Source organism: Ascaphus truei, chromosome 1 (assembly GCF_040206685.1).
Source record: "Ascaphus truei isolate aAscTru1 chromosome 1, aAscTru1.hap1, whole genome shotgun sequence".
NCBI classification, from domain to species: domain Eukaryota; kingdom Metazoa; phylum Chordata; class Amphibia; order Anura; family Ascaphidae; genus Ascaphus; species Ascaphus truei.
This window is the reverse complement of record NC_134483.1, coordinates 84,120,655-84,130,276: the sequence shown is the minus strand read 5'-3', so window position 1 is coordinate 84,130,276 and position 9,622 is coordinate 84,120,655. Positions and strand designations below refer to the sequence as shown.

Below are 9,622 nucleotides of genomic sequence, written 5' to 3'. Positions count from 1 at the left end.
CCTCACTCAAAGGTCTCCCCGTGCGATCTGGCTGCGAGCTGCACATAGAGAGCCGCCTCTCCCTGCGCATATCTCGCCAGCGATCACAGTGTTTCAATTAAAATTGTAATACTAGTGTACGTGAGCAGGGGGTCTCCGGAGAAGACCCACGTTGATTTCAGGTCCTGGGACCCTTTGCTTCCCGAGATACAGGCCCAGATATGGGGTTCTGGTATCTCCTATGTGTTTAAATGTCCCAGTCACGTGACGCGGGACAGTAAAACATTGCATGGGGATACCGCCACCCCATAACGGGGCCTGTATCTCGGAAAGCAGGGGGTCCCCGGACTTGAAATCAACGCGGTTCTTCTTCGGAGACCCCCTACTCCCCCACACTACTATTAAAATTTGAACTAAAACAGCTTCACTACCTTAGCGGTTAGCCGCTAAGGTAATGAAGCTGACTGTAAATGCATTTTTCATGCATCTGATTCATGCTGCGGGTCTCCAGTGCTAATATTAATGTGTATCAGCTCTGGAGATTCCCGGCATCAATCCTATTCAGGTAAAATGCATTTTTTTTTTCTAAGTCCCTCTCTCGCAACCCTTCTCACCAGCTTCTCACCAGAAAAGAAAAAAATCTAGGACAAAATCGCAGTTCCAGAGCCTCGATAAGATAATCGAGGCTACTAGAATTGCACAATTTTATTAAAATTGCGATTTTGGGCTTCTCACTGGCAAACGCACGGCATGTTTGACCAGGAGCTAGAAATCACGAAAAAGTACTTTCGCCGCACTATTTAACCAACTTATCGAGGTTTTCTGAATTGCTACCTTGCGAGAATAGCTCAAAAGCCTCGATAAGTTGTTTATCGAGGCTTATAGAATAGGTCCCTTCGTTTATTTGGCCTTTTTGGACATTGAACACTTAAGTAGGAAACAGTGCCCCTATCTATTAAATATAAATAATTTATCTAAAAGTAGCAATCCCGCCTGCCTAACCCACCATTTTGTTTTACAGGATGGTAACCATGGTAACCATGGTAACCATGGTCTGGATCATGTTAAATTCAACTCAGTGGACTCCCGGTACCCAGAGATACTTACCAGTGAAGTTACCAGTATCACATCCCCGCTTTTGAAGGGGTTTTTTTGTGATCGTCTAACGTGGGAGATTTGAACGCCCATTTGCTTTCCCTTGAGGGGCAGAAACACGTGTCTTGAAAATTGACGATGGGGGGGGGGAGGGGGGGATCCCCCGGAGCTGAAAACGGCAGAGTTCAACACCGGAAAACTCCCTTGGTTCCCATCCCGGAAATAAAAAAAACGACTAGGAATTGAAATGTATGTTCAATGCCCAAATGAACTGATGAACAATGGAACATTCCGGATAAACGCTTTCATACGTGGGAATGAACCAATCAGCATCTTCCATGTACGAGACATGTGTTGTGTTGAAATAAAAGTGTGTCACAGTATTACAGGCATACCCCGCATTAACGTACGCAATGGGACCGGAGCATGTATGTAAAGCGAAAATGTACTTAAAGTGAAGCACTACTTTTCCCCACTTATCAATGCATGTACTGTACGGCAATCATCCTATACATGCATAACTGATGTAAATAAGGCATTTGTAACAGGCTCTATAGTCTCCCCGCTTGCATACAGCTTCGGTACAGGTAGGGAGCCGGTATTGCTGTTCAGGATGTGCTGACAGGCGCATGCGTGAGCTGCCGTTTGCCTATTGGGCGATATGTACTTACTCGCGAGTGTACTTAAAGTGAGTGTCCTTAAAGCGGGGTATGCCTGTATAGTGTTTTGCAGTTCATTGGTCATTATTGCTTTATAATGGCGGTCCTCTATCAAATGACTTCCCAAATGCTCCCCCTGTACTTTTGAATTAAAATATCACAGAATTACTATGTAATCCTCCCCTTTTTGTTAATCTGGTGAATATTCAAGTAGCTATTATAGTACAAAGAGAATTACAATGATAATTCTGGTTCAGAAAAAGCATTTTTACCATTAACACAAAATAGGATTACACAGAGAATATGGTTTCTTTGGTGAACAATTCTAGTAGGCATAGTTTCTTTAAGGTTAATTCGTTGATAACAGGTTTAGATGAATCCTAGTGAAGACGTGAAGTTTTGAGAACAAAATACAAGTACAGGATTATTGGCAGTCCGAAAATCTAAAACATTTAGGGGGTGATGTATCCACGTAAAGAAAGTGTAAGTAGAAGTTTGTTTTCACGCACGGCTCCATTTTCTGCTTGCGTTTGAATGAAATGTAACGCAAGTTGTTAGTCAGAGATCTTTACGTCACTACGGGCTTTTAAAACTCCCAACGTTCAACGCAAACACAAGATAAATAATGGATTCGCAGTGAGGCAGAGTTTGATTATAATCTGGGCATCGTAACTCCTTCCTCCTATTCCCAGCGCCATCCACTAAATCACAAGAGGAGGCACATGGCATTAAACATGGGCCAAGGAGCTTGATACATTAACGCAAAGAGACACAAGATGAAAAGGACTCGATTTGCATCACTTTTGCTCCAAAGTTTTCTACAGAAATCACCACCGTAGTTTAATATGCAGAATTCAAAAGTTTTTTGATTACTTTCAACTATTCATACACCCTGTAATTGGTAATCCAGTACTGCTGGGTAAGATCACTATTGCTTATTAATATGTCTTTATTTACTTTCATTATTTATTTGCTAATGTTTGCCAGACTTTGTCTTACATCCTTGACAATTACATGTTGAAGCACCTAAATATTAGTCTAGACCAGTTTTCTTCAACTCATTTGTTTCAAAGGGGCTGGATCAGAAAATTTAGTAGAAGGGCCACAAGAATATTTAATGTAATTTTAATACACTTAGAAAGACTTAAAAAATATTATACTTCAACATATTGCAAGCTTTTATAACACATGTACCATATATATGTAGCCCCTGTAAGAAAGAGCGGGCTACTTATCCTTCTCTTACTGGAGTAAGCCCTGGAAAGGGCAGGCGCCAGTAGTAACCATGGGTTTCCCCCCCTCACCAAGCCCTGCTTTGAGTGATAGAGGTAGGCCCCTGACTGTGTGGAAGGCATAGACACAGGAGGGGAGGGGGTCCTGCTGACATCATAAGGGGCAGGGCTGTATCTATTTAGTGGGCTGTCCTGTGTGTGTGTGAGTCAGTTCTGGAAGGTGTTGAGTCTGAGGAGTTCGGTGAGAGTTCAGTCTGTGGAGTTGGAGTGTCTGGCTGGACAGTCAGAATCTGGAGAGCAGTGTGTCTGTTCTGTGCAGTGAGAGAACCGTCAGCCTGAGAGTGCTGTTGGAGCAGAGAGAGATGATCCTGTGAAAGCTGAGCGTTCAGCTTGTCAGTCTGTGGAGAGTCTGGAGGGAGTCTGTGGAGTTATGTCCTGGGAGCTGAGGAGTGGCGTGCTGGTCTGAAGTGGAGTAGGACCCAGCAGAGCTAATGGCTGAACTGAGAGACCACGTGTAGAGTGAGAACGGTGCGTGGAAGAGATGCTCAGAGCCCCATCTGAGTAGAGCTGATACAGCTACAAGTGGACCAATGCCCCTCACCCTGCAGGGGGTGAGGGGGGATATCTAGCCTCACCCATAGGGCCTACCCTGGGGTTGGAGGCAGGGGTATTGAGGCCCCATCCAGACCATCCTGCCGGGATACAGTCTGGAGGAGAAGGAGGGAGGAAGAGACCTTGTTCATATGTGGAAGTACTGCTACAATGAACTGCTGCTGTGTATGAGCTAAGAGACAATAAAGACATTGCTGTTTTACACAAAGAGACTGTGTGAGAGCTGGATCATTCAACCTGGGACCAGGGTTTTCTCTGTAAGGGTCCTATCCCACATCCCTGGGACTTATGGAGATGGAGGCGCTGCACCACAACCACTAAAGAATGGAGGCATAAACCCCAGAAGCCTAGCCCTGTTATCCCCCACACCAACGCGGGAGACTCAGGCCCTCCTGTTCCAAGCAGGTATGCACCACCATATACATGTAGCCAGCCCTCAATACACCTTAGAGGCACGATCTGTGTCTGGGGGGGGGGGGGGGGGGGAAATGGGCTACATATATATATATATATATATATATAAACAAATAAGAACTCAGTTGGCACACTGTAAACAGAAAAAATGCTGATGCTTGTCCCATACGCACATATACACAGATGAATTTACCAGATTGGAGTCCGGAAAAAACGAGACAGCACACAGCCTGAGAAATCCAGAAGAACTGTATTCAGATTAACATGTGGTGCCATTTTGTGCTGCGTTGGGACGGTGCCTAGGGGTAGTCAGGGGGCTGATGGTGTTTGTCAGTTCGCAGGGACGACCTAGGGGCTGGAAAGGAGTGAGGGGTTTGGAGCCGGGCTATAGCTGACCGAGTCACCTTGAGGTAGTGCTAGTTGGTAGGATGCCAGAAGGGATAGCCTGTTAACGTGGTCAGGAATCCTGGAGAGGGTCTGCGCTAGGCTAACCAAGACAGGTAGACGCCCCAAGTACTGCATGGAAGAGCCAGTGTACTCTAGCCCATTCCAGATCACTTGCCATAGGGAGCACAGACTGGGAGGAAGGAGTTACAGCAGACACTGAGAGAGTGAGCCTAGCCTGAGGTAGTGCAACATGAGTCCAGCCTACATTAGGTACACATGTGGTGGTGCAACAGGGCAATCTTTATTGTACCGGTGTGGTGGCTGCCCCGCAGAGCGGAGCCCATATACAATCAGAACAAACACCGCAACGCAAGATGGCGACGGCGTTGGAGTCAGTAGTAATGCGCAATCAGTCCGTTGTGTGTGATGAGGACATGGGACAATTGATGAAGCGGTACTTCAGTCTTCGTCAGGAAGACGGAGAGGATCTACCTGGGTTCCTCCTGCGGATTGGAGCCGTCTTACAGGAGATGCAAAAGGGGGATTGTATTAAGGCCACTGAGGTGGAGGTGTACTTTTGTGATCAAATTCTGAGAGGAGCGATACCTGACCATCCTGTCGTGGCCAAGATGCGGTGCTCCTGGATGCGGGGTGACCCCCTGTCCTTAGGGAGGCTAGTGGATGAGATAGAGGAATATGAAGTTGCAGCTGCTGCGAATATGGATTGCAGAGCGATCCAAAATGGCGGTTCCCGCTTCCCTGGGAGACCGCGTGGGCCGAGTGCAGAGAATTCTGCAAATGCAAAAGTTGCAGAGAGTTGGCCCGGAGTGGCGCCAACAGGAAAACCCCGCCCTGATGGGGGGTATGGCGCGAAAGCTGCGGCCGCGCCTTCATGGACAGTGACTCACTCAGCCCCAGTGCTGGGTCATCCTATAAATCTATGGGACCTCCCCCTAATCTCAACCAGGGGGAGTGGTTTCCAATTATGCCCCGTGGGCATGAATCCAGCGGAGCAAGGAACTGGTGAACCGGCCGTATCATTACAGAAAGTAGTTCCTGTAATCAGTGCTGCCCGCGGAAAAGAGGACAAGGATTTTGCAAGCAAAGAGGCTGCAGAAAAATGGCCGGGATTGGCGCCAATTCAGAAACCCTACCCAGTTGGGGATAAGGGCGCGAAAGTTGAAGCCGTGCCCCCCAGGACTGTGAAAAGTTCAGCCCCTGTGCCGGGGCACCCAATTAACTTGTGGGACCCTCCCCAATTATTCACCAGGGGGAGGGGTCTCTATCTCTGCCAGGCAAGACCCGAGTTGTCTGAGGGAGGAGCTGGATGTGAGCTTCCTGTCCCACAGTTGCGAGCTGGTGAACAGGAGAGACCATTGTGCAAAGTGTCTCCCATAACCAGCACAATAAAGAGCGAGATGGACATTGGGGTATATCCCTATTTGTTGCCAGGAGGCTCCCTGGTAGTCAAGGCGGGAGCGGACACAGCCATGCTGACGGCTGAAGCCCCGCGTGCGGCCTGCACTGAACCAGTTGATCCCGGAGAATGGGGATCGCTACTAGTGATCGCAACGAAGGCAGAGAAAGGGGTATACAACCGCGGTGAGAACCCGGAACCTCACCGTCGGTCCCCTGCGGGAGTGCCACTCCCCGAGTCGGAGTTCGGCTCCTCGAAAGAGGAACAAGCGACCCTAACGACGGTGGTGATGCGCCTACCGGCGGACAACTACCACGGTGCTGCAAAAGAACCAGCACTTACCTGTGTCGCAGCGGAGCGGAGTCTCGAGGTGCCGAGATCGCCTGTGCGGAGACAACCGGAGCGGTGGAGTCCCACGGCCGTGGTGACTTACAGCGCGGAAGGAGGAGAAGATTCCATCCCGAGCCGACGGAGCGGTGAGATACATCCTTACCCACCCCAGGCGCCGGTGGTGGCAACGGCGGAGGAAGGCCTAGCCCAGGCCCGAGCGGAGCGGAGAGCAGAACCATCACTTCCGGCGGCGGATGTCGTTGTGGAGGAAGAAATCCTGCATGGGGATCCATCGCAAGATGGCGGAGTATCCGGTTCCGGTGATGACGTCACTTCCGGCGGAGGTAGCGGAACGACCAGAGAGAGAACCACAATGCCTCGGCGATCGGGCAGTGCTTCCCGATCACCTGTGTCAACACAGAGCTGGCAGGCTGCGAGGAGAGCTGAGACGGGTGAGGCCCAACCAGCGGCACGTCCGCACAATGATACGGGACTATCCGAAGGCAGAGAGCGGGTCGGAACCCCGCGGATGCCCATTACCTGTCCCTACGCCCAAACCCATGCCCTAGATAAAGCCCCTGTCCCAGTCACCTTTTCCCGTGGGTCCACGTCCAGTTTGGGAATGTCGGGAGGGTCCCAGGGAACCGGTGAGGAACGGACTGGGGAGAGACTGAACAGTTACGCTTCAGAGGGGGGTTCCAGGGGTGGAGGGCAACTGGGTATGGCATCGATGGACCGGTAGGTGCCTAATGTAACTGATTCGGCAGTAGGAGAGTTCACACCCGCGCAGAGGGAAAGGGAGCTGCAAGAGAGGTGGTTCAAAATTGAGCGCAAGGAAATAGAGCCCATGGGTCCTGACATTCTATCAGACCCAGTAGACCCTGATGAGCCCCTGTCATGGGTGTTGCCAGGGAGGGCAGGGAACGCAGAGCTGACTAGGAGCAGCCGGGCCGAGAGGGCTATTATAGCCAAGTACAAAGCGCTCCACGGGTTGGAGTACCTGTATGTCCCTGAACCCCTCATGGAGGGAGAAATTGAGTTTAAAATGGGTTCCACTGGTGAGGATAGGGGATATGGCACTGATGAGGAGGAAGGATCAGGGGAAGAAGATTGGGATCCTGGCGGGTTAGATGAGAAGTGTCACCCAGAGGGTTACAGCATTGCTGCTTTAAGCCCAGTGGACCATGCTGTGCACAAGCCACCGTAAAAGGGTATGGTAGTACCAATAATGGATACCCCATCAGGGAGTAATCCGGGTTGTTATCATCTAATGTTAGGATGTATCTGTTATTATGTATGTTGAAGAGATGTACTGTAATGTTGTGACTAATGTGTGTTCCATTTTACAGTGCTTCCTGGAAAAAGGTACTTCAAATTTAGGTCCCAGCCGGGTACGGTGGGATTCACCAGGGGGAGAATGTAGCGGTCATGTAAAATGGCTACAGTCATCTCTCCTGCTGACAGTAAGGCCTGGTAAGTTGTGGGCATGCCAGCAGTAATTATGGAGGTTTGCCCTCACACCCTGGTGAGGTGCCCTATGTATGGATGGGAGTGGTAGAGTGTGTGTGTCAGCCTCCAGAGTATACATAAGGCACAGCACTGATCAAAAGTTTGTTGTTGCTGAGTTATTAGAGTGAGTTCCTGTTGCTGTGCTGCCTCTGTCAGTAAGAGGCACATGGAGGTCTGCAACATTGTTGCGGTAGTCTGATGCAGAGCTGTGAGTCTGGCAGCACAAAGCAGACAGAGAAAAGCTGTTGGTGGCTGATGTAAGAACTATGAGACAAGGAGCAAGTCTGAGTGCAGGCTTGGGAGGAGACAGCTTATAAGACTGGGACCAGGGACCTGGCACAGGGATATCTCCCTGAAGGGGAGATAGGGAACCCACCAATTAAAACAAGGACATACCTTTCAAAGGGAAGCACTAATGATTATGTGTGGCTAAAGAGACTACTGCGAGGGGCAGCTAGCCCACCTCAAGCAATAAAGATGCATCTGATCAAAGACACCCTCGTGTGTGAGTCTGGGATTACTCTGCAGAGGGAGGCACCACAGAGGAGTTCCTCATCAGAACCATCCCCATGCGGACGCAGGGATCCTGATGAGGTGGAGGCGCTGCACTGGATCTAGGTAGGACTCAAGCACACTACCTCAGCTGCCTGTCTGGACGGGTCCTCCCCACACACCATCATGCGGGAGACTCAGGAGTCCTGTTGCCAACAGGTGCACCACCAGACATCACACTGTAATGGGGACTGGTTAGACCACAGGGGCCAATATGAGATTGGGTGGGTCAGGCCGGTTCACAAAAACCGTTACATATATATACACACACAGATGAATTTACCATATATATATATTACTGTAGCTTACAAAACGAGTTTCAATGTACAAAATTGCATTTAGCTACCTGAGCAACTGCAAAGAGATTAGCAGGCGCAGACAGTATAAAGGCCACTCCAAAACCCTCTTGTGGGCCGCAAGAGCCCTGAAGAGCCCTAGTCTAGACTTCAAAGAAGCTGTAACCTGTGAGCACCACTCACTGACAATGTTTGACGTCACCTATAAGGAAGACTTAAGTGTGGCCCTGGGTGAAGTCTTCTGAACATTGGTGGTGAGAAATCCACACTAAATCCCAGGTGGTGTATATTGGATTTGGAAGTTGCTTCCTGCAGTCTCCTGATCAGCGCCCGGAGCTCGGAGTTCAGGTTTTGGAGCGCTTCATTTTCACTCCAGATAATGTTCTGCTCCTTTATCGCAAGCTCTCCTTTCCATTTGGCTACGGCTATTCTCTCTTCAAGTTCCTGTAAGCTGTGGAGAAAATAAATAAGAATCACAGAAATCCTCTTCATATTTACACATTGTTTTAGCAGAAATCTGTCCTTTTAAAAAAAAAATATTACTAGAACGGGGTATACCACAGAGCCAATGCGCCTAGGACAAGATACTTGTAGTATTAACCACCAGGTAAGAATACTTGCCTAGTAGAGACAAAATGGCCATCTGGGTCTGCCTCACTCGGCCAGTTACTAGAAATCGTCGACGCCATTAGGAAATTACACTGTGGCTTTCTATTGGTTACATAGTTACATAGTTACATAGTTGATGAGGTTGAAAAAAGACATAGGTCCATCAAGTTCAACCTACGCTAAATTTAGACAACAGATACTTTATCCTATGTCTATACTTACTTATTGATCCAGAGGAAGGCAAACAAAAAACCCCATTAAGGGGAAAAATAAATTCCTTCCTGACTCCAAGAATTGGCAATCGGATTAATCCCTGGATCAACATCCTTCCCATGTATACTTATTTGGTATATCCCCGTATACCTTTCCCATCTAAAAAGATGTCCAACCTTTTTTTGAACAAATCTATTGTATCTGCCATCACAGTCTCTATGGGTAATGAATTCCACATTTTAACTGCCCTTACTGTAAAGAACCCTTTCCTTTGTTGCTGGTGAAATTTCCTTTCCTCCAACCTCAAGGGATGGCCCC

At 48.7% G+C, this 9,622-nt stretch overlaps 1 protein-coding gene across 2 annotated transcripts in view; it reads right to left on the bottom strand.

Annotated features, from left to right (window-relative positions):
• Window positions 1-344: 344 nt before the first annotated feature.
• LOC142489569 (uncharacterized) overlaps window positions 345-9,622 on the bottom strand; it is a 51,667-nt gene continuing 42,389 nt past the window's right edge. For both annotated transcript variants that reach the window (XM_075590578.1, XM_075590586.1), the window contains exon 5: window positions 345-8,933. In XM_075590578.1, the coding sequence (XP_075446693.1) occupies window positions 8,681-8,933 (253 nt within the window). In that variant the 3' untranslated portion in view covers window positions 345-8,680. The remainder of the gene's footprint in view (window positions 8,934-9,622) is intronic.